The following is a 24,533-nucleotide window of genomic DNA, read 5'->3' as shown; positions in this document are numbered from 1 at the left end:
AAGCTAAAATCATGGCCTTGTCACTATTTCTGTGATACTGGGCAAATATATTAACCTATTCAAATGTTTATCTCCTTACATGTAGGAGAAGGATGGTAATCACAACTTTGCAAGGACTGAATATAAATGGGCATAAACAGCAAAATACTTGACACTACACAAGAGCTCACTAAGATTTAGCTATCTCATCATCATCATTATTAACATCATCACTGTCACTAGATGAGGGTCTATTAAGGAAAAAAATACTTTAGACCAGTGGTTCTCAAAGTATAGTCCTCAAACCAGCAGCATCTGTATCACCTGGGAACTTCTTAGAAATGCAAATACTCCCTTCTTAACCCCAGACCTACTGAGCAAGGGTTTTCAGTGTGGGGCTCAGGAATCTGCTTTAAACAAGCCCTCCAGTGTGATTCCAGGCATGCTAGAGTTTGAAAACCACTGACCTAGAATCATCATTTTTGTTCAAGCCTCTGGCAAACTTTTGCAGTCAGAGAGCTTGGATTTTTTTAAAAGTCTGCTAAAATTTTGCTTTTTTTAGTGACTGAGAACAAAGAACTTAAAATCTAGCCTTGATTCTAATCAGCTAGTGATGCTAAAGAGAGAATCCCTGTCTGATGCTCACTCGCCTTATAAGTGCACTGAAGGCAGAGATTGTGGTTTGTCATCTGTGTTCCCCAGCATCTCACACACTGTCTGACAGATTGTAGACACTCAATAAATATTCATTGCCTGAACAATGAATGAAGAGTTAGGAGAAAGTCTAGAGATGATTACAGCATTCAATCAGCAGCTAAATTAAGATCTAAGGTAATCTAACTTAGGATTTTGTTTAAAAATGCTTGCTTTCTAAAACTCAGGGGACACTCATTTGCTTAGCTTAGTCAGCAACTTAAAAATGTCTTACTAAAATGCATGGCTTCCTGGTCCTCCCTGGTGGCTCAGGGGTTAAAGTCTCAGCGCTATCAAGTTAATCGCCAGCCACCACGGCAATAGTTCCATCCCAGCCAAGGAACTAACCCACATGGCACAGCAGACCTCTCCTGTCTCACCCCTGCTCTGCTCAGCAGTGTATTTCAGTTAATCTGCAGGTTCTGTTCCCCACTCTGTCTCTGGTGAATCCTCTCACCCTCCTACCCCTACACCACTGGCTATACCTTAGTACTTGTATGCATAAATAAAAATAAATCTTAAAAGAGAGTAAGAAAATAAATAAAATGAATGGCTTCCAAATGAAAATGGAAAAAAGGACTAACCGTGATTTTAAAAATTAACTACATTTCCAATGAAGTTGCATGTGGGGCAGTATTTAGTCTTTGCCTTAAAAAGGCAAGCAAAAGAAAACAAATGGGCAGAAATTATTCGAATTGTGGTTTTAATGCAATTCTGAGGCTAGATCCTGGAAACAGAGATAAATTACTCTATATACATTTATGTGTGTGTCTGTGTCTGCGTGTGTGTATACCATTATATATGTATACCATATCACACTATGATATATATACCACTATATATCATGCATTTATATCAATATATATATATTATTGTAGAGCATTAGTGATTGTTTATATCCTAAAGCATGACAAAATCCAGAAGATAATTTATTAAGGCAGGGAATTATAACATATTTTGTTTTATGATTATTTCAATAATTCTATATTTTAATTAATCTGCACACCTCATTAAATACACATCCCTATTAATTAAAGTTTAACATATTTAGAAGGTATTGTCATTGTCAAGTTGAAGAACCACACCTTCATATAGAAAAATATATCATCCTTTAAGAATGAGTACATAGGGCCTCCCCGGTGGCGCAGCGGTTGAGCGCTGGGTTGCGAAGCTGCCCGCAGCTTCTGCAGCGCCGGTTCGATCCCTGACCACCGGGTGAGGGTCCCACATAGCACGCAGACCTTTTCTGCCGCCCACTGCTCCCCTCAGCAGTATACTTCTTCAGTCTGCCTGCTCTGCTCCCCGCTCTGGCTCTGGTGAATTCTCTTACCCTCCCGCGCTTCTGACTGTACCCAGTGCTTGTATAAATAAATAAATAAATCTTTAAAAAAAAAAAAAAGAATGAGTACATAAAACTAACACTACACAGGAGGCACAGGAAAATTAAATGCAGCTTGGCACCCATCCACACCTACAGACTAAACAGAAAAAAATGAAAGTAATAAAAGAAGCATCAAAGGTAGTAATGCCAGGATCATCCATATTTATTTTGCTTCTTGTACTTAACCATCTATCAGTGTAAACAGCCCTCAGTAAAAATGAATGGCTTTATCAATATTCTCAGCAAAACATATTTGGTTTCATCTCTGCAAGATCTAACTGCCAACAACCTTGAAAGGTTGGTCTTCTCGCTTGGTGATACCACCTCTCCTGGAATTCAGACACAGAAAAGCAGATATTATCTGTAGCAACTCTACACATTAGAGAAAAAGAAACTGGGTGACTGGCAGTGATTCCTTAGTGGCACTTGGTAAAATAGAGTTAACTAATGAATTGTTAAGCTTAGTGGATCTATCTTTGTTTACTTTGACTCAGGAGTAATGGGAGACCCTCAGGCACTAAAGGATCATTATCCATTAATTTGCAAGTATTGTGAGGAAGATAAAGGACACCCCAAAGAGCTTAACTTACTCATAAGGAGAACTTTCATTCATTCATTCATTTAGTTCTCTGTAATTCTCTGCATGGGTGCACCTTTAGATGTTCTTTAGTATTTAGAAGTCAGACCGCTGACTTGTCCATTTTTCTGTGCTTTCTATTGATGCTTTTCTTGTGATTACAGATATTTCAAAGACTTTTAATGACCTCTGCTACTTTCCAATCTTTCTGAAATTAATAAGAATAGTTTTTAAATGTTACTCTTTTAATATTTCACAATGTTCTTTCCCTTTACTTTTCCACCAAAAAGGTTATTTATACCTTACAGCAATAGTGTTCATAACTGTACGATAAGGGGAAAAATTACAATATCCCGTAATTTAAAAAGTCACATGCCTGCACAATCTTTGTTCAGTAAAGGAGAACATAAATTCCTAATACTGATAGGAGGAAATTTGGAAGCTAAAGTATGCAAAAGGTACCTAGGAAAGAATAAAATGCTTCAACATCTACTAGCCTGGAATGACTCACAAAGCTCTGCTTGCAGCCCAGCCTTCTTTTTCAGCTCCAGGCTGGACTCAGAGCTGCATCCCTGACATCATAGCTCTGACCATATAGAGACTGGTAAACCTCTATTTCAAAAGCTCAGCATTCAAGTGTGTTAGCATATACATACAAACTTGGCATTTACCATCGTGAATTCATTAAGTGGCTTTTAAGAGTGGGGCCTTTGTGCAGGAAATGAACAAGGTTCTTAGTCTAGAGAGACTATGGAGATGTCTGAGCAAGTTTTCTTTTTTTTATGAATTATTTTATTTTATTTAATTCTTACATCATTTTTCATTTTTGCACAATGTATGCATTTTCATTTTGGTTATTTCCCCATACAATTCCCACCCCCTTTTTCTGACCCTAATTCCTCTTCTCCCCCTGCCCCCCACTGTAGTGTGTCTCTGGTCTATAGTTGCTTGTTGATTTTGATTTTTACTTTATTGCAATTAGTCTTTTTCCTGGTCCCTTATTTAGGTTTTCTAAATTCCTGCTATGAGTGAGACCATCCAGTATTTTTCTTTTTCTTTCTGGCTTATTTCACTGCGCATGATCCCTTTCAACTCCATCCATGTTGCTGCAAATTGCATGAGTTTATCTTTTTTGATCGCTGAGTAATATTCCATTGTGTATATATACCACATCTTCATGATCCAGTCATCTATTTTTGGGTTGTTTCCATATCTTAGCTATTATAAATAGTGCTTATATAAGCATAGGGGTACAGGTGCCCTTTTGAATTAATGTTTCTGTGTCCTTTGGGTAAATACCTAGGAGTGGAATTGCTAGTTCATATGGAAGCTCCATCTTTAGCAGGTTGAGGAATCTCCACACAGCTTCCCATAGTAGTTGGACCAGTTTGCACTCCCACCAGCAATGCAGGAGAGTTCCTTTTTCTTCACATCCTCGCCAACATTTGTTGTTGCTAGTTTTTTTAATATGTGCCATTCTCACTGGTGTAAGATGGTATCTCATTGTAGTTTTGATTTGCATTTCCCTGATTACAAGTGATGGTGAACATTTTTTCATATGCCTGTTGACCATTTGCATTTCCCCTTTGGAGAAGTTTCTTTTAAGCTCTTCTGCCCAGTTTTTGACAGGATTATTTTCTTTGTTTTTGTTGAGTCTCATCAGCTCTTTGTAGATTTTTGTGATCAATCCTTTATCATTAGTGTTGTGTGCAAAAATGTTCTCCCAGTCGGTGGGGTTTCTCTTTGTTTTTGTTATTGTCTCTTTTGCTGTGAGCATGTTTTCTTCCATGCCTGATTCTGATGCCAACCAGTGCAATAGCAGCTGGCAATTTCAGACCCTCCCAGATACCTGCAGTACAGTTAGGAGCTGTCCTTACAACCTTCCCCCGCTTTACTGGCTAGCACTTGAAGGAGGGGCAATAATATGACATACTTAGACTAACTTATGGAGTAAACAGAGGTCTCTTTGAGGAACTTTATTTAATAGTTCTACAGAAAACCTGAATTTGACCCAAACAATAAAACTAGAGGTTGGTAATTCAGAGATGTATTCTGCTCACTATTAGATCACCAGCATCTGATTCGCTTTGTTTGGGAAGAACTTCAGACCAACAACAGTAAGGTAAAGCTGGCAAGAGATTATAAAACAGAGACTGATAGACTGCAGATGTACCACAAACTGGGACCTATTTCTGATGTAGGTATGATCTTCCCCTTGTAACAAGGATCTTTTCAGTTACACACAATAAAATCCTTCTTGTTTGAATGACTGGGATTAGCCGACCAGTTCCATTTCTTTTGTTTCAGCAACCTTTAATCAGAAAAGTGAACTTGCAGAGCCTGGAGGGAAGGGAATAGACTAGACGGTATGACCTAAGCCAAATAAAATTCCCTCAAGAGGTCACATGGCTGTACATGTTCCACAGACACCTGAAATTTAACATGTTCAAAGTCATTTACCACTTTCTACCTAGAATACCCTGCTTCTCTTCTTACTGGAATGTTCCCATGCCCACCTACATGTAGACACTATGTTCCCTTTACTAAATCCTATTTGATTTCCTACGCTGAAGCAAGTGTTGAAAGTGGACATTTAGCAGGTGAAGCAATCTGAAAGATGGAAGGGACTGCTAGGGAAGGACAACGAAGTCAGGAGGCAGGCGGTAATGGTCTCTGTTAATTATTTGTAGCTTATATGGGTAGAGCAAGTGTGTCAGTAGGAAATTCAAAAGCATGTCCCACTTTACAGAGACTGAAAATGATAGAAATTCATTTTACTATGGTTTTTTGGTACACTGATATATGAGGGCATCAGAAAATCACTTTAAATTTGGAGATGTGTAATTGCTGCAAGCGTTGGCTAGCTGCTGAGAGACTAGCAGTAAGAACTACAGGGTTTCAGGTTAGATGTGGAGTCACCAAAACCCCTGGGTATACCATTGTTCTAAACGGACTAGGTCATCTAGCTGAGCCATAAGTATAGGAACTGAATATAGGCCTCTCCAGCCACTGCCATCTCCTTCACTCCCAAATAGAAAAGTTACCATAATAGAGGGCCTTGAGGAGTGTTAAGGTCACAGTCAGCCTGTTGAATTAAAACTGAGCTACTGGTTAAAGAGAAAAAATGGAAGATAGAGAATGAGAAAATGGGGCAAGGAATCACAATACCAGGAAGTCAAAACTGAGAAGAAACATAGCTGTTCTGTGTGAATTCTGATGACCAACTGTAAATACTTTGTTGGACTCTATCTGCTCTATAAACTTGTACAGAATCACCTAAGACCCTGAATAGCTAAAGCAAGCCTGAGAGAATATACTACAGAGCAAAGCAACCAAAATAGTATGCTACTAGATTAAAAACAAACAGAGATCAATGGAATAAAGAGTCCAGAAAATAAAAAACACATAATCATGGACAATTTTTGACAAAGCAGCCATGAGTACATAATGGATAAAGGAAAGTTTCTTCAAGAAATGGTGCTGAAAAACCTGGACAATCACATGCAAAAAAAGAAACTAAATCATTACTTAATTCAATATGTAAAAATTAATTCAAATGGGATTAAAGACTTTGATAGAAGACCTAAACCCTAAGAGACAAAGAAGAAAAACATAGGAAACACACTTCATGACATTGCCTGAGTGATGACTTTGGGGACTCAATTCCACTGGCAAGGAAAACAAAAGCAAAAATAAACAAATAGGACTACATCAAACTAAAAACCTTTTGTGCAGCAAAAGAAACCAATATAAAAACCAAGGGACAACCTACAAAGTGGAGGAGAAGATACCTGCATGTCACACATCTGGTAAAATATTAATTTCCAAATAAATTTTAAAAATGCATACAACTAGGTCTTCCCGGTGACGCAGCAGTTGAGCGCTGGGTTGAGAAGCTGCCCGCAGCCTCTGCAGCACCAGTTCAATTCCCGGCTGTGGGGCGAGGGTCCCACATGGTGCACAGACCTCTCCTGCCGCACCTGCTGCTCCCCTCAGCAGTGTACTTCGTCAGTCTGCCTGCTCTGCTCCTGGCTCTAGCTCTGCTGAATTCTCTCACCCTCCCACGCTTCTGACTGTAACCAGTGCTTTTATGTATAAATAAATAAATGTTTTTTTTTAAAAAATGCATACAAATGAACAATAAAACAACCAAATCAAAAAATGGGCAAAGATCAAAACTACCATGAGATACCATCTTACACCAGTGAGAATGGCACATATTAAAAAAACTAGCAACAACAAATGTTGGCGAGGGTGTGGAGAAAAAGGAACTCTTCTGCACTGTTGGTGGGAGTGCAAACTGGTCCAACCACTATGGAGAGCTGTGTGGAGATTTCTGGACCTACTAAACGTAGAGCTTCCATATGATCCAGCAATTCCACTCCTAGGTATTTACCCAAAGGACACAGAAACATCAATTCCAAAGAACACCTGCACCCCTATGTTCATAGCAGCACTATTTACAATAGCTAAGCTTTGGAAACAGCCCAAATGCCCAAAAATAGATGACTGGATCAAGAAGATGTGGTACATATATACAACAGGATATTACTCAGCAATCAAAAAAGATAAACACATGCAATTTGCAGCAACATGGATGGAGCTGGAAGGGATCATGCTCAGCAAAATAAGCCAGAAAGAAAAAGAAAAATACCGGATGGTCTCACTCATAGCAGGAATCTAGAAAACTTAAATAAGGGACCAGGAAAATGAATAACTATAAGAAAGTGAAAATCAAAATCAACAAAAATCTATGAACCAGAGACACTTTTGGTGGGGGTGGAGGGAGGGGAGGGATTGGGGTCAAAATGGGGGGGTTGAAATTGTATGGGAATATAAAAATAAAATTTATTATAAAAAAAATGGGCAAAGACATAAAAAGACACTTCCTTAAAGGCATACAGATGACCGACAAGAACATGAAAAAATGTTCATCATCACTTATTAAAAGGAAAAGGTAAATCAAAACTGTGCAATAGCACCTCACCCCTGTCAGAATGACCTGTATCAATAAGACTGGAAACAACAAATATTTTTCAGGATGTGGGAAAAAAGGAACACTCATCCACTTTGGTGGGAATGTAAACTGGGGTAGCTGTATGGAAAATGGTATGTAGATTCCTCAGAAAAACTAAAAATGGAACTATTATGTAGTCCAGCAATACCACTTCTATGTATTTATCCAAAGGTGAAAACACTAATAAAAAAAAATTATGCACATCTATGTTTATAGCAGCATTATTCACAATAGCTAAGACATGAACCAACATAAATGCCCACTGACAGATGATTGGCTAAAAAAACTAGAATTTATACTCAATGGAATATTACTCAGCCATTTAAGAAAGATTAAATAGTATCTTTTGGGATAAAATGGATGGATCCTAAGGTGACTATGCTAAGAAAGTAAAAGACAGTTTCTGGATGGTTTCACTCATTTGTAGAATATAAAAAACCAAACCAAACCAAAACAAAACAAAACAAAGCAAAACAAAACAAAAAAAACCCAAACAGGCAAAGCACAGCAAAAAAAAAAAAAAAAAAAAAATCCTAGACTCTGAAAAATATAGTGGTTACCAAAGAGTATGGGGTGGAGGGATGAAATAGAGGAGGGTAAGTGATAAGATATTGGCACTAAACCTTTGGTGGAAGGTGAGTGAAGCCCATGCATACATGGAGGTTGAAGCTATACTCCTAAAATTATAGTTATGTATATAATCAGTAAATAAAATCTGAGAAAAATAAAAAAAATGTGAGGCAGTTCAATAAATAGAAGAGGGAATGGATCTTAATCCTACTTTATTCATGGCTTTCCAACTGATAACTAGATTAGCAACTCTGGCAGTAAACTTTAAGAAACCAGCAGCCTTGATATCTTTTCTGGATCTGAGAAAATTTCACACTTCTAGTTCATATTTTCCCAACACAAAGATTTCAGGGGTATGGGGAGAGAGACTTTAAAGGACTGAAGAAATTCTATTCCAAGTAACACCACCTTGTGTGTTTCCTCATCTTCCCAAACCATTGTCTCCAAGTTCTCCCTAGCAATAGAGACAATAACATCATTATATAGTCACTTTCATGGCTAGAGTCGTCCACAGTAACCCTTCTTTTCACAATCAAGCAAGCAGAAGTTCTTAGTGGAAGAAAGAAAGTGTTTCCTTTCTTCCTTAAACTGAATACTCTCCTTCCTTAATAAACTTGTCCTCATTCATGATGAAATTGAAAACACAGCCTTTTGATGACCAGATGGCCCAGAAAAATTTAATCACTTCAAGTCCTCCATATTTCCTCTCAACCCTCTTAACTAACCTTCATAGTGGGAAAATCTAGAGTCACACTGTTTATTCCTCCCAGATGCCAACCTGAGAGCTTCTACCAACCAATATTTTTTTTAAAAATAGAGCAACAGAGTTGGGAAAAAGCAAATATTTCTTTAAAGGTATAAAAACAAATCTTTCAGAGGAATGTCACAGTAAATGAAAAAATGTAAAAATTATTTTCTTGACTAATATTTAATTCACAAAGAATGCCACTTAAATTTGATGCAATGTATGTGGTATAGTTGTTTGAATTAAGATTTTCCTTTCAAATTTATATCTAGTACTCCTTAGAGTAAAGCAAGGAAATATGATGGATAATATAGGGGAAAAATTAATTGAATCTCACCCACATGAGCTGATAACTACTCAATACTGTGAACTGTTGCACCCAATAAGAGCTTGTCATGATTCCTGAGTCTCATTGGGTATATTTGCATTTGATAATCTTACCTAGGGAAATTTATTGAACTTTCCAACCCTGGAACTTTCCAATCTTTCACTAGAAAGATTGGGTAACTTAAACTTACCAATATATGAACATAAGGAAAGAAATTCAAATTGGTAATGTGCTCTCCAGCACAGATAAATGAAACTACACAAAAGGAAATTATTCCCAAACTTGGTCTCTCATATCATCAAGAAATTAACCCTCTCTCCCTTCCTCGAACCAATTTTGGAGACGGACTAATGTTCTTATTTACATGGGGGTTGACAACTTCTTTTTGTTTTTGCTTAAAATAATAACATTAGGGTTGCTATGAGTTGTTAGGGAAAATAGTAATTCTTATGAACAGAGTTGTGCAGCAAAACCAAAACTGAAGTGGCAACATCTATTCTACATTTGGGAAATATATTCTTAGAGAATGTGCAAGCAAGTAACAAACACATTTGCTTCTAAAAGCTCAGGACACTAAACTATTCTAAAGAACATGAAAATAAAATCATCATTCAGAAACAAAAATGGATTTTACAGTTTTAACCTAAACACTCATAACACATTTCTCTACCTTTTCAATAAGTCCTCTTTTAAAAAAGCAAGTTGACTGAAAAGCTCATGAGTTCTATTCTTTACTAACAGGAAATAGTTCTTATGAATCTTCATTTTTTTAAATAATTCTTATAAAATGTAATTAATTAGAAGCCTTGCCTTAGATTTTAAAAGCTGTTTCTGGGCCTCCCAGGTGGCGCAGCGGTTGAGCGCTGGGTTGCAAAGCTGCCCGCAGCCTCTGTGGCGCCAGTTCGATCCCCGGCTGCTCCCCGGCCACCGCAGGAGGGTCCCACATGGCGCGCAGACCTCGCCTGCCACCCGCTGCTCCCCTCAGCAGTGTACTTCGGTCCTTCTGCCTGCTCTGCTCCCAGCTCTGGCTCTGGTGAATTCTCTCACCCTCCCGCGCTTCTGACTGTACCCAGTGCTTGTATAAATAAAAACAAACAAACAAACAAACAAACAAACAAATAAATAAATCTTTAAAAAAAAAAAAAAAAAAAGCTGTTTCTATGAAAATTCCTCTCTAGAAAAAATAAGAAATCTTGATTTCAACAGATAATAATTACTTGCTAATTCAATATGTAAAAAACTTTCTCTCACCTAAAAATACATAAACTAATAAAAGGGTTTGATACTTTTGTTTATTGGTGATTTTATGTACATTGTTTATCAAAATAGTGGTAGAGGGAGATTAATAATTTTAGCCATTTCAATTAGTTTGAACACAAAGCAATAAGGAGATAGATTTGCAGCAATGTTTTCTTCCCTTTTCCAAAACACATCGAGACTGGAATTTGATCTAAAGGGTCACAGAATTTTTATTTTAAAACTTTCTAGTCCGTAAAAGAAACATTTCCTTGGTCCAAAGGGGCAAACATCACCCAAGTTCTCTATAAATTCTTTAGCTAGGAAAACAGGCATAATAGAAAAAAAAAAAAAACCCACAGATTTTAGTTCCTAAAATAAACTTTATGCAATCACAGGAAGTATTTAGATCTCCTTTTCCCCTTCTTGCAGGAAAATGAAACAATCTCTGGACTACAGGAAGTAACATGAGTTTTAGAAAATCCCTGTGGTATGAGAGAAAAAACTGCAAGTGGATCTCTTTTGAGCCTCATAAATGACGTGAAGGAAAACAGATGTTCAAAGACTCAGGTACTTCAACAAGAAGTAATTGATTTGTACTGGTGAGAGGGATGACTCCATCTGAGGTTCAGAAAAATAGGACAGCAGAGAGTCACACACACAACACTACAATCGATATATCTGCTCACAGATAGCTCCTGGCCTCATTTTAGCAAAAGAGCAAACTGCAAGAAGAGTAATGATGGTTAAGAAGTACAGAAGAAAGGAGGCACAGAGCTAGGAAAGAAGAAAAAGTGGATAGGCATTTTTATTTTACATAGCCAGCATTCTACTAAAAAATACAGGCATGTCAATAATTGATAGAACAATTTAAGAAAAATCAGTAATTCATAACTACAGATAAAACACTAAACAGTCCAAATGCAAAAATTCATATCATGATGCAAGTGGGTAGGAAAAAATTTAGCATTTTTATGAAATTTAGTTGTAAATGGCAATAACCCTTTTTCTACTTTTTGCCTTAATAATACTTTTCTTGAGACATCCAGTTAGGAAGGCATTTTTGGCATTGTCACATAGAGCACAGTTGTAGACAAAACATTTTTTTAATCCCACCAAATACTTATCAATTAAGTCCTTCTCAAAATGAAAAGTCAAAAAATAGCTCAAGTATAATAAATCAAAAAGAGTTTCAGATTTTGTAGATTTATACCTTTGTGGCTTTAGTGCCAAAGGAGATGCCACAAAAGCTCCTGAAGTTTGTAACATTCCATAACTACACCTTAAATTTAACAGAGCATAAATAAGGTAATAAAATAAACTACATTTAGATTAAAAATGGTTTTATATAGCTTTTCAGACTATTGGATTCTGGCAACATTAATTAGGCAGAATGAACTATTTGATCATTTACTAAAATACATTTCACTTCCTTATGCTCTTCTGTTTATAATCCCACCCTTATTTCCCTTCTCCAGTCCTGGTTCCCTCACTGCTATCTCCCCCTAATGGTTTTCCTGCTGGTTTCCCTGATTTTGTTACTGAATAGTCTCTTTTACACGCCTACCTCAGCACCACCACTACACCTCATTTTCTACACTTCCTGGCTGGATCAGTCTTTGAAGGCTATGGTTTTCACAAATCAAATTCAACAGTTCAGAATTTACGAGAGCCAGTTTCTCAATAACCTTACAGATAGCTGACACACACATATACCAATGTGTGCGTATGTTTAGTGCAAACTGTAGCATTTCACACACACTTTTCTTTAAATAATGGAATCGAGAGCACATGGAGTTTTTCATTCCATTTTAGAGAATACGGAGTTGTTTCATTCATGTTTAATAGCTGCATTATATTCCACTGTATGGATGTGGTACAATTTATTTAACAAACCTCTCTCAAAGGGAAATGGGCTGGTTGAGTAAGAGGAAGATACACATTTTTCTCCAAATGATATATTTTTTTAAAGATTTATTTATTTATACAAGCACTGGGTACAGTCAGAAGCACGGGAGGGTGAGAGAATTCACCAGAGCCAGAACGGGGAGCAGAGCTGGCAGAAGGACCGAAGTACACTGCTGAGGGGAGCAGCGGGTGGCAGGAGAGGTCTGCGCGCCATGTGGCACCCTCCTCCGGTGGCCGGGGAGCAGCCGGGGATCGAACCGGTGCTGCAGAGGCTGCGGGCAGCTTCGCAACCCAGCGCTCAACGGCTGCGCCACCCGGGAGGCCCTCCAAATGATATTTTAAGGTTATATTTCACGTACACAGAATAATATATACAAGAAACAAAACAGTACTCCAACCAGCCTCCCAACCAAAAAATAAAACTAGTTTATCAATGTTATATCTACCTTTGTACTCCTTTCTCCATTTCTTACCCCAGAAATAGCTTTTACCTGATTTTAATGATTATTATTTCCGTATGTTTTATTTTTTTATTTTTTTTTTTTTTAACAGAGGCATGTTTTTTATTTATTTAGTTAGTTAGTTAGTTTGTTTGTTTGTTTTGTTTATACATGCACTGGGCACAGTCAGAAGCGCGGGAGGGTGAGAGAATTCACCAGAGTCAGAGCGGGGAGCAGAGCAGGCAGAAGAACCGAAGTACACTGCTGAGGGGAGCAGCGGGCAGCAGGAGAGGTCTGCGCGCCATGTGGGACCCTCCTCGGGTGGCCGGGGAGCAGCCAGGGATCGAACTGGCGCTGCAGCCGCGGGCAGCTTCGCAACCCAGCGCTCAACCGCTGCGCCACCGGGGAGGCCCCAATTTCCGTATGTTTTAAAGAAAATTTTATGACATTCATATATTGTTATAACATGTATTTATTGGTTTTGCTTATTTTTGAGCTTTATAAGATATAAACTTTATAAGATATAAATAGTCTCTTGTAACTTAACATTTCCATAGATTGTTTCTAGGGTTCTTTCGTAGATATAGCTCATTCATTATCACTGCTATAAAACATCTTATAGTCACTATACTACAATGAATTTATCCATTCTTCTATTCCAGACACAAGTTTTTTGCAGGCTTTTGTCACCCTGAACATAGATACTATGAACATACTTATTAGTGTCTTTTAGTGGGAGACCAGAAAGAAGTGATAATTTATGTGACTACAGTGTTATAAAAAAGTGTTCTCCAAAGTGGTTACCATTTTACCAGCAATGTTTAAGATACATTCCTTCCAACACTTGGTTTATAAGACTTGGCTTTTACAATCCAGTGAGTGTAAAAGGCATCTCATTGGTTTTGATTTGCATTTTCCTTATTGCTACTGGGATTGAATTTCTTTTCTTATGTTTATTGACCATTCATGTTTTCTCTTCTGTGAAATGCGTGTTTTGTTTCTATGGCCTAGTTTTCAATTAAATTATCCTTTTTTTGCCCCTTATTTATTTATAGGAGTTCTGGGATTATTCTGAATAGCTAGTTATATGTGCTGTAATTTGTCCTCTCAGGAGATATCCTTAATTTCTATAGGATGTTTTACTAAAGAGACATTCTTAAATTTTATGAAGCCAATTATATCAATCTTTTCTTTCATGATCAGTGTCTTTTGAACCTTGAGATTTTTCTCTCCTAAAGTCCCATATTTTCTTCAAAATTTTATAATTTAATCTTTAATTGATTTTTATATGGCATGAGGTAAAAATCCACCTCTTTCATATGGCTAACTGATTGTCCTTGCACTGATTCCCAGTGATCTATAGAATGGATTTGTCAAAAATTCAGTGTTCAAATATGTACAGACTGTTTTTAGGCTCTTATTTGTCATTCTTCTATTTCTCTATGAACACTAAACTATATTATTATAAATTTATAGCAAGTCTTGAATATCAGATAGGTCAAGTTGCTTTCCCCCTCTCCTTCTTTCTTATTTTTCCCCTTCAGAAATTTCACAGCTACTTTTGAAACTTTGCTCTTATATAAATTTTTAAAGGGGCCTCCCTGGTGGCACAAGGGGTTAAGATGCAACCTATGAAGCTGTCCGTAGCCACTGCAGCACAAGTTCAATCCCCAAGCCAGGGAGCTACCCACATGGCACAGCAGACCTCTCCTGACTCGCCCACTGCTCCCCTCAGCAGTGTATTCAATAGATCTGCGTGTTCTGTTCCCTACTGTCTCTGGTGAATCCTTTCACCCCCACACTTCTGGCCTGTACCCCAGTTCTTGTGTGCATAAATAAATAAATCTAAAAAAATATTTATTTTTATTTATGCATACAAAAACTGCGGAATAGGGCAGAGGTGCAGGGTGTGAGAGGATTCACCAGAGACAGGGTGGGGAGCAGAACAGGTGGCTCTACTGAAATACACTGTTGAAGGTAGCAGCGGGCAAGACTGGAGAGGTCTGCTGCGCTGTGTGGGTCACCTCCCTGGCTGGGATCGAACTTGTGCTGCAGTAGTTGTGGACTGCTTCATAGTGCTGATTCTTAAACCCTTGCACCACCAGGGAGGCCCCACTTATATAAATTTTTAAATCAATTTATTAATCTCTATCAAAGGGTAGAGTTATTTTTTCATGGAATTCTTTTATGTACCTTTCAAATTTTGCCTGCCAGGATGTATTATAAAGAAAAATAAATTTTAAAAATCTTATGACTGCTTATTATGTCAACAGCAAACTGTACTTCATTTAGTTCAAGGCACATTCATTCATTCGTCATCTGTTCAGTTTTTCCAGGCTATTATTCTATTACCCATTACTTTCAAATATAAAACTATACCTTTAACCAGGCTAGTTTTCCCATAGTTCCCCTACATCCACCAAATTCAGTCCACTTAAACCCCTTCATTTCTATGCTCATATTACTTCTTTGTATTCTTTAAATCTCATTATAGATCTTCTTTTTCCAATTCTCCCAAAAGATACTAATGTCCTTAAAGTCAGAATTCGACTCATTTTAGTTTAAATTTTACCTTACCTGTGACAGTTTGGTATTCTCAATTAAAGTGTAAGCTCTTTAGACATAAGTGAATTGAAAAAAGAGTTGAAAAAGCATTTTTGACTGGTTTTTCTCAATGTTAAATGAATTTTAGACTAATCACTATTGCCAATCTTTGGGTCCAGGCACAATAAGTCTTTTAGTTTGGGTATGCTGACTTTCTTTTGCACATGATCTAGGCAACTATGATTAGTGAACTATAAGAAAAAGCCAGTGCTTAATAGAATTTATTTGCAAGTGACTCTAACAACATAATTTGAAAATTTGTTCATCAGCAGAGACAGCCTAATAACATATTCTCAAAGTAGTTTATAATGTATCTATATAGTTCTCTATCTGAAGAGATGACAAAGAAACAAGTGTGCAAACCATAATTAAATCCATTAGGCACAGTGTGAGAAATAATGTTTAAACAACATTTCAACAGCTGCAACACCCAAATTCTTCCAAAAACTTTTTTTTAATGCTTGAAACAAATATAGTTTAAGATAACATATATTGCTCCTATCTCATTTCTCAATTAAAATAAAAATCATTATTGGTTGATATATTTAATTTGTATAAGACAAGTGATGTTATTTTAAAGAACTAAACTAACCTGGCATAAAAATTATCAAAAGTGTTGGGAAACTTGGATAATCAGAGGCAAAAAATAAATCAATAAACCCCCCAAAACTAGATCACTAACAACTACACACAAAACTTAATTCAAAATGGATTAAAGACGTGGCTAGAAGACCTGAAACCACAAAAGGAAACATAGTTGATTCACTAGATGGACACCAACTACAGAGATTTCAAGACTCAATTTCAAAGGCATGGGAAACAAAGGAAAAAAAATAATCAAATGGGACTACATCAAATTAAAAAGGTTCTGCACAGCAAAAGAAACCACCACAAAAACAAAATGGTGACCGACGGACTGAGAGAAGGTATCTGCACATCATATGTCTGACAAGGAGTTGATTTCTAAAACAAAGAACATACACGACTCAATGACAAAAAAAAAAAAATCAATCCAAAAAAATGTGCAAAAGACTTAAGTGGATATTTCTCCAGAGAAGATATATAGATGGCTTACAGGCACGTGAAAAAAAATCTTCAGCATCACTTATTACAAGGGAAAGGCAAATCAAAACTACAAAGAGATAGCACCTCATCCCTGTGAGAATGACCGTTATCAAAAAGCCTGGAAACAACAAATGTCTGTCCAGATATGGAGAAAAAGGAACACCCATCCACTGTTGGTTGGAATCTAAATTGGGACAGCTTTATGGGAAATGGCATAAAGATTCCTCAAAAAAACAAAACATAGGCAATACCTATGATCCAGCAATACAGCTTCCAGGTATTTATCCAAACATGAAAACACTATTATGAAAGACTTATATACTCTTATATTCACAGTAGCCAAGTCATGAAACCAACCTAAATGCCCATTGACAGAAAGACTGGCTAAAGAAATTGTGGAATATATAGTCAATAGAGCACTACTCAGCTATTAAAAAAAAGGTGAAATGGTATCTTTTGCGATAAAATGAATGGATCATAAGGTGTTTATGCTAAGTGAAATAAATCATAAGATGAAAGTTTAAAGATGGTTTCACTCATTTGTGGAATATAAATAACCAAAGAAAACAAACTAGCGAAGCACAGCAAAAATAATTCTTAGACTGAAAATTATAATGGTTACCAGAAATGGGGAGGAAGGAGGATGGATTACGAAAAGGGATATGACAGGTATTGGCACTGGAACTTTGGTGGACAGGCTGCAATTCCAGCAGCAGACACAGGTGGATGAAGCACATATGTTTCTCAGGGTCCATGGTTACTGCCACTGCAGAAGATTGCCTCCTTGCAGACTTCTCTCAATCCTCTCAGGGCATTGTGGCCCCAGAAATGAGCTATGATCAGGAGAGAGCTCTGACTTAAGGGTTTGTTCCCAGCAACTTCTGTGAAACAAAGCTTCCCCTAGAGCCCCTATCGACAGAAACTGGTCTAACTAGATGCAGCAAATACTTCAGGTGGATGTAATCCTAGCAAGGACCTGCCTTGCATGAGACAGGTATGTTTACGTCACATAATACAGAAGCCAGTGGTAGAGTGGAGCCTTTTGATTGGGATTGCACAGATACAGATTAATTTGTGGAGAAAAGATATTTTAACAATACCGAGTCTTCCAAACCATGAATGTGGTATCTCTCGCCATTTGTATAACTATACTTTGACTTTTTTCATTAATATTTTGTATTTGCCAGCAGAACAAATACCTTACTAGATTTATATTTAAATATTCCATATACTTTTTTGTGTTATTATAAACTATACTTTTTTCATTTCAATTTCCAATCACTCATTGCTAGTATAGAGGATAAAATCAGTAGCATACCGCAAGTCTGCTACATTCACTTAGTTCTAGTTGCCTTTTAGTATATTTTTGGGGGAACTTTCTCAATAGACAATCATGTTTTCTCTGAATGGAGAGAGTTTTGTTTCTTCCTCTTCAATCTATTGACATATGATTTTATTTTACTTTTCTATTGGACTGATACAACCTCCAGTATGACAATAAAAAGTAATAGAAATGGTTGAGCTTCAACTTTGCCTTCCTTCCACTCTTAGAAGGAAATCAATCATTCTTTTACCATTAGCTCTGATGTTACCTGTAACTTTTTTAGTAGATTCCTTTTATCAGGTTGAAAAATTGTCTTTTATTTCTATTTTGCCTTTATCACATATGCTAACTTTTGTTATATGCTTTTTCTGTATCTATTGAGATAAGCATGATTTTTCTTCTTTAATCTCTTTTGGATTATTCTTTACTTTGCTATTTATCTTGATTGCTTTTCAAAAGTTGAACCAGGGCCTCCCCGGTGGCACAGCGGTTGAGCGCTGGGTTGCGAAGCTGCCCGCGGCCTCTGCAGCGCCGGTTCGATCCCTGGCTGCTCCCCGGCCACTGGAGAAGGGTCCCACATGGCGCGCAGACCTCTCCTGCCGCCGCTACTCCCCTCAGCAGTGTGCTTAGGTCCTTCTGCCTGCTCTGCTCCCTGCTCTGGCTCTGGTGAATTCTCTCACCCTCCTGTGCTTCTGACTGTACCCAGTGCTTGTATAAACAAACAAACAAACAAATAAATAAAAATCTGTTAAAAAAAAAAAAGTTGAACCAATCTTGTATTCTCAGGATAATGACCTTTTGATCACAATGTATTATCTTTTCATATAATATTAAATTTAATTTATATTTTGCTGAAGATTTCTGTATCTGTATTAATGAGCATTATTTGTCCATAGTCTTCTTGTACTGTTATCCTGTACGATTTGTTAAAATTTCTCACTGAATTTGTTACCTGTTTGTAGAGACCTTCAATGTGCTCTATCAAAGGCAAGGAAATACTTATATTTTGTCTCTCCTTGGAGGAGGTCTCTTTTTCCTTTATTTTGGCTACTTGATTACACTGCAATGTAGGTTCATAACATCAGTTATAATTTTGTAGATCAGTTTTTTCTTGTTGTAAGGGTAGGGATGACTCCATCTGAAGTAAAGCTGAACTTCTCCAGCAGTTAGTTCATTATGGTTTTTGAGTTTTACAAGCTGGCAGTAAAATTTATATGGATGGATGTGCAAAGAATCAATAATTGCCATAACACTCTTGAAAAAACAGAAATAACAAAACAGTGAGTTGTTATTGTAAAGATACACAAATATAGCAATGGAATAGAAATGAAAGCACAGTAACAGAGCCATAGAAGCACAGAGAAACCCAATCCTAGTACTGCTGGGACAATTAGATAGCAACAAGGTGGGGAAAAAAGTAACTTAAAGCTTAATACCAGAATGACCAGAAAGCATTTCCAGGTGTATTTTAGAACTAAATGTAAAAGACAAAACAATTCTAAACTTCTAGAAGTTAATATAGGATAATATGTTCATTAACTAGGGTATGAATGGAAAAGGAAAAGAATGATAAATTTGATTAGTTTAAAATTAAGATTGTTTATCAAAAGACACCACTAACAAAGGCAAGTCAGAGTGGGGAAAATATATGCGACACATACAACTGACAATGATTCATATCAAGTATATATAAATTTAGCACTTTAATATAACAACAGAAAAATACACAAAAAATACACCAAAAAGATAAAAAAAATACACAAAAATGGATATCTAATTAGCTAACAAATGTAAAAGTGCTCAACTTCATTTATAATCAGGAAAATGTAAGTAAAAACTACAATGAAATGCCACTAAATACTACCAGTAATTGCATTCCCAGAAAAAAACTTAATTCAATTATATGAACCCAAGAAAATATGCACAAAAATGTTCAGAGCAGAAATTATTTGTAATAATGAAACAACACAGGAATCAACTCAAATATCCATCCACAGTGAAATGGATAAGTAGCATATATTCAAACAATAAAATATACAGCAGAGAATATGAGCAAAACACAGCTACATGTAAAAACACACACAATCTCAGAAAAATAGTAGAGAATAAAAACAGTCAATAAAGAAGCAAAGAAAAAGTTAATAAAGAGGAAAATGCCATATTATTATTCTAATTAATATAAATTTCAAAAAAAAGCAAAACCACAATGTTTAAAGGCATAAGCTTAGGTCTTAAAATGCTTCATAAGGGGAGGTATGGCACTTATGAAGAGAAACACAACACCTGGGCTTCTGGCAGCTTTCTAATTCTTATGTTGGTTGTAAGCAGTTACAATGGTGTTCATTTTGTAGATAATTATACCTGTATACTTATGTCTTCTGTGCTTTACCGTATATACAGTATACTTCATAATGAACTAATCCCACTCCCCCCAAAGCCTTGGGTCATCGGTGAACTTATTTTTTTCTTAGAGATCATTCTAATGAAGTGATGGGATTATCTAAATTCTAACACACTCTTCAGTTCTAACTATCTAGGGTTTTTAAATTACTATTTTACAGAATGTGGCATGGTAACTATAAATATGAGATCATATCCACCACTAAACATCCAGCCACCAGCCACCACCAACCAACTGACCTCCTCTACCTGATCCATTCTCCTTTAAGCACTTAAGGAGCTTATTTTAAATTAATCTCTTTCTGGATAAAGTTGAGTTGGTTCAGTTACTTGCTTTTTGGTATTCAGAACTGCTCAGTGGTAATCTTAATTGGCCTCATCCCCCAAAGACAGTAAAAACACAAATAAATATCTACAACTTAAAGTCATTATTTCCTTTTTAGAATGACAAATGATTACTGTGTAACCACAGTACTTTAATTCATGATTTTAATTAGCACGGATAATTTGGCCCAGAAAATTTTAGTTTAGACACAGGAGCATATATTTATTTTTTAATTAAACTTTTAATTTTATTTTGAGATAGAGATTCATATGCAGATGTATGAAACAATACAGAGAGATTATGCTGTGCAATTTTCTCAATTTACCTGAAAGGTAAAATCTTGTGAAACTATAACATCACACTCAAGATATGGAAATCAATATAGTCATGATTCAGATCATTTCCATCCTCACAAGGATCCTTCCTCTATCCTTTCATAGCCACACACAATTTCTCCCTATACTCCCCCCTCCCTTGACCTTGGAAACTACTAATCTGTTCTTCATTTCCAAAATTTGTTATTTCAAGAATTTACATAAATGGGATTATATGGTACATAACCTTTCAAGATTGGCTTTATCATTCAATCTAATTTTCTAGAATTCATAAAGAGCAAAATACCAAAATATTATTCCATTTAATATAAATTTCAAAAAAATTCCAGGTTGTTGCATGTGTCCATTGTTTGCTCTTTTTTAACACTGAGTAGTACTCCATGGTATGGATATACCACATTTTATTTAACCTTTTCCCCATAAAAAAACATGTGGGTTGTTTTTGGCTATTATATATAAAGCTTTTAGAGGGTTTTATGTGAATAGAATTGTGTGGAAACATGTCTACAATGCTATATAACTCACAGACTAGTTTTCTAGCACCCTTATAGTTAATGTTCTATGAATATGAGTACAATACTGCTATCTTTACTTTACAGATGTCTTGCTTAACTACAAGACAAAGGGCATTTATCAAAGGTCATGGACCACTTCCTTATAAATGAGGATTTAACTAATGACTCATTCTTATCAGTACTTTCAGTTTTACAATCATTTTGCTACTTGACCTTGGGAAGTCCTTGACTCTTAGAGTCTTAATTAGACAAAAATACATGTTTTTCAAAGTATATTCTTTGAAGCATGAACTCCATAAAATGTTCCTAAAAAGAGGGGGCGGAGGGAATTCCATGCTCAAATAAATTTGAGAAACACTGAATACTATGGATATCTTTCTTGAAATAAACAAATGCCATTTTGGTGTACAAAAGGAAGAATCCAGTATCCAACTGCCCAGTTCAGAGCCCAGTTCCAGTGTTTGGTAACATAGCAAACTTCAACAAGGCACTTAACTTTTCCACACCTGAATTTCCTTATTTGTAAAGTGGAGATAGCAGTACCATACTCATATTAATAGAACATTATAAGGACACAAAATATTTGAAAAATGTTAGTTGCTGTTATTATTACTATTACCATCACAATCAGAATCATCATGCAAATTGTAATGATTTTGTCAAAATATATCTGTCCAAGCCCCACCCTGGGAGATCCACTCTCATTCAGTCTAGGGTAGAGTGTGTGTTTAGACAAAGAAGTAGAGATTTATATTAAATCATGTCCAACTTATTATTAGGAAAATGCAAATCAAAACCACAAAGACATTATCACCTCACATCTGTAGAATGGCCTATAAAAAAAATTGGAAACTATGTGTTGTTTTGGGTGCTGTAGAAAAAGGAGCTCTCACTGTTGGGTATGTAAATTGGTGCAGCCTCCATCGAAAAACAGTTTGGAGATTCCTTAAAAAGCTTAAAATGGAAATACCATATGACCCAACAACACCTCCCGTAGGTATTTATCTGAAGATGAAGAAAATACCAATTTGAAAAGATGTATGCACTTCTATGTTCACAGTAGCATTATTCACAATAGCTGAGACGGGGAAACAATCTAAATGGCCCTCAGCGGAAGATTGCATCGAAAAGTTATGGTATAAGTGCTTAATGGAATACAACCCAGCTATTAAACAAGATGAAATCTTGCCAAAATTTTGCAACAACCTGGATGGAAACTGAGGTGACTGGCTAAGTGAAATTATTCAAAAGTGAAAAGATAATTATCAAATGGTTACTTTCAAATCAAAGGCACTAACAAATCACAACAAAAACAACCATTAGATTCTCTGAAAAACAGTGATCAGCAGAGGGGAAGAAGAAGGAGGGTAGGATGGATGGGTAGAAGGCATCATGCTGATAGTGGGAAGGACACTAGAACACTGATGGCAGGTGAGGTGAGGCTTGTATTAACAAAGAGGTAAAGATGTACACCAAAATTTATACAGTTTGGTAAATCAACTTAAAAATAAAAATAGAATGTGTCTAAGACAGTACTTGAGGAAGGACTCAAACCCAGAACAAAATGCCTGATAGAAATGTGTTCTTACACGAATTAGTAAATTCTTTAAATTACTAGCTTTGTAGTTCTGCAAAGAGTGCAGTTCTCTACTGAATTTATGGTTGGGCTTAGCATATAAACTTATGATTCCTTGGTAGTTCAGTACAATTAAATGCAGATCTATAGAGATGGGACACATCATCTTTCAAAAAAAGAATTCCTAAATGTACCGATTACTATTGATATATAAAAATCTTATTTGTAAGTCATTCCTTAGCAAATCACATCTAAAAATAAAACATTTCTTTAGGAAAACAACTATGATTGCTATAACACTTGTAGATTTCACCACAAGACTGCTTATTACCAAAGATCTTCTTAGTGTCAACCACCAGGCAAATTTCCAGAACACTTGGGGAATCACTCTAGAGGTGGAGGCAATCTTTTTACCACTTCCGCAGCAATCCTCAGATAAGCTTTGGCCTGAAAAAGAACAGACTCAGTTGCTCTGTATTTCTCCACAGTAGACATCAAATTACCCATGAACTGTTTGCCATAGCTCTCAACTGAATTTAATAGTAAAAAAGGCTGATAGAGATGAGGAAATTCACTAGTGAGAAGATGCTGCTGTGTACACTGCGGGCAGGGCAGAGGAGAAAGGATTTTAGATTACTTGGAGGAGGACTATTAAGAAAGTGACCTTCTGAAAAATATATTTAGTACCAACAATTACTGTCAGCAAACTAGCAACCCAGTCCAGTCACAGAAAATTACATCTTCCTCTTCTGACAAATTGATATGTGGAGTTGGATACTGCCAAAACTTCTTTGGCATGAGAACTGTTGGTGATTTTAAAGAGGATTATTTATTACCAACCCATGGTTTACCTTTGAGAAGCGTTTTCTTTATTCTTTCTGAGAATGGTGTGTGATAGCAGCACCAAGAAACTATAGGCTCCTTCCTGGTGAATTTTGGGTAACATGCAAGAATTCCTGGACTCAGCTGTTACATCGTCATCCCTAGGATCTCCCAGAGAAGAGAAACCCTAAAAGATGTTTCCAAGCCATTGAGTGGGCTACAAACTAACCTAATGGCTGCAGAGTTGGTTCAGTTAGAACAATCATGATATTTGCATTTTAAGGGTTTTTAAAAAATTAGGATGCAAATATTATTTATTCCCCCTATCTAATCTGTAACTATTAACGTATACACTTATAAATTTACTTAGAATTAATTAAATGTATTAAATATATATTTACTTAAAATTGTGTACAGATTGCTTCTATTACTACTATTACAACTATTACTTATCTTATTTCTTCTCCTAATGTTAATGGATAAAATATACTAGAGTATCTAATATTTGCCAAGTATTATTTTCTTAATCACCACAGTTACCTTAATAGGTAAATTCTGTTATTATCCCCATCCATCGCCCAGATAGTCTTCTCCAAAGCACTGTACCTAGTATGAGGTGAACTGGGTTTTGAACCTTGGCTGATCAACTCCCAGACTACTGGATAAAAGAATTCTTTAAGGTCTGTTTACTCT

General features: G+C 36.4%; 1 protein-coding gene across 4 annotated transcripts in view; it reads right to left on the bottom strand.

Moving 5' to 3' along the window:
- Positions 1 to 24,533, bottom strand: part of NUBPL (NUBP iron-sulfur cluster assembly factor, mitochondrial) — a 235,721-nt gene that overhangs the window by 52,854 nt on the left and 158,334 nt on the right. Inside the window, exons 11-12 of one of the 4 annotated variants that reach the window (XR_008549747.1) lie at positions 23,350 to 23,465; positions 2,298 to 2,838 (exon numbers count right to left, since the gene is read on the bottom strand). The exons of 1 other annotated variant lie outside the window; for it this stretch is intronic. Coding sequence is in view for 1 of the 3 variants with exons in the window: in XM_037503190.2 (XP_037359087.1) it covers positions 23,403 to 23,465 (63 nt within the window). In the remaining 2 variants the exon portion in view is untranslated. Of the gene's footprint in view, positions 1 to 2,297; positions 2,839 to 19,560; positions 23,466 to 24,533 lie in introns of those variants that run through there. 2 more of the 4 variants (XR_008549746.1, XM_037503190.2) reach the window with 2 other exon arrangements.

Source organism: Talpa occidentalis, unplaced genomic scaffold (assembly GCF_014898055.3).
Source record: "Talpa occidentalis isolate TD23 unplaced genomic scaffold, MPIMG_talOcc4v2.1 talOcc4.11, whole genome shotgun sequence".
NCBI classification, from domain to species: Eukaryota; Metazoa; Chordata; class Mammalia; order Eulipotyphla; family Talpidae; genus Talpa; species Talpa occidentalis.
The sequence above is the reverse complement of the archived record's forward strand: the minus strand, read 5'-3'. Positions and strand labels throughout refer to the sequence as shown.